Raw genomic sequence first — 596 nt, forward strand, 5'->3', positions numbered from 1 at the left:
ATTTGGTCAGAAGCCTCTTTCCTCTTTTCAGTAACTAGAGGCTTGAAAACAATTACTTCATCATCATCCTCCTCACCCATACAAATCTGTTGATCTTGCTGCATCACTGGTGAGTTATGCTTCACCATTACTTGGTTATCTTGCAAAGCATCAGCTTTAGGTGGGCTTGAATGAGAATCCAGCAAGTCATCTGACGGTTTTACACCAACAAGAAACTTCTTCTTCTTAGAATCATAATACACATGATTTTGATCAACTTTGATCACACTGGTCAAAGCTTTTCCTGCTGCTAGGATCCTCTTTATACGAGCTTTCTTTTCCTTGGGACCTTCAGTTCCAAAGGAATGTTTCCGTGAGAAGTCGAGAATAGTCTGAGCTGGAAGCAGTGGCAAAAATCCTCTTAGTTCATAGTCCTCCCATAGTGCAAGTCGATTTTCAGTTTCTCTTTCATCATACAAGCTCATGTTTGAAAAGCAAGTCTCGTCTTCAACATCATCAATAAACAGAGGTCCAAGAGACAAGATCTGATTGAAGAAGGTAACACACTGGTTCCAAAATCTATTTCTCACAGTAGTTTGTCTGTCGTCCGGATCACT

General features: G+C 40.4%; 1 protein-coding gene across 1 annotated transcript; it reads right to left on the minus strand.

Annotated features, from left to right (window-relative positions):
* Nucleotides 1–4: 4 nt before the first annotated feature.
* Nucleotides 5–590, minus strand: LOC109131777 (protein SMG7-like; the record flags this gene model as incomplete). The annotated part of the gene is made up of 1 exon (XM_019242957.1): nt 5–590. A coding segment is annotated over exon 1 (460 nt), but the record flags the coding sequence as incomplete, so codon positions are not given.
* Nucleotides 591–596: the final 6 nt, after the last annotated feature.

The sequence above is a fragment of the Camelina sativa genome, unplaced genomic scaffold (genome assembly GCF_000633955.1).
Source record: "Camelina sativa cultivar DH55 unplaced genomic scaffold, Cs unpScaffold04981, whole genome shotgun sequence".
NCBI classification, from domain to species: domain Eukaryota; kingdom Viridiplantae; phylum Streptophyta; class Magnoliopsida; order Brassicales; family Brassicaceae; genus Camelina; species Camelina sativa.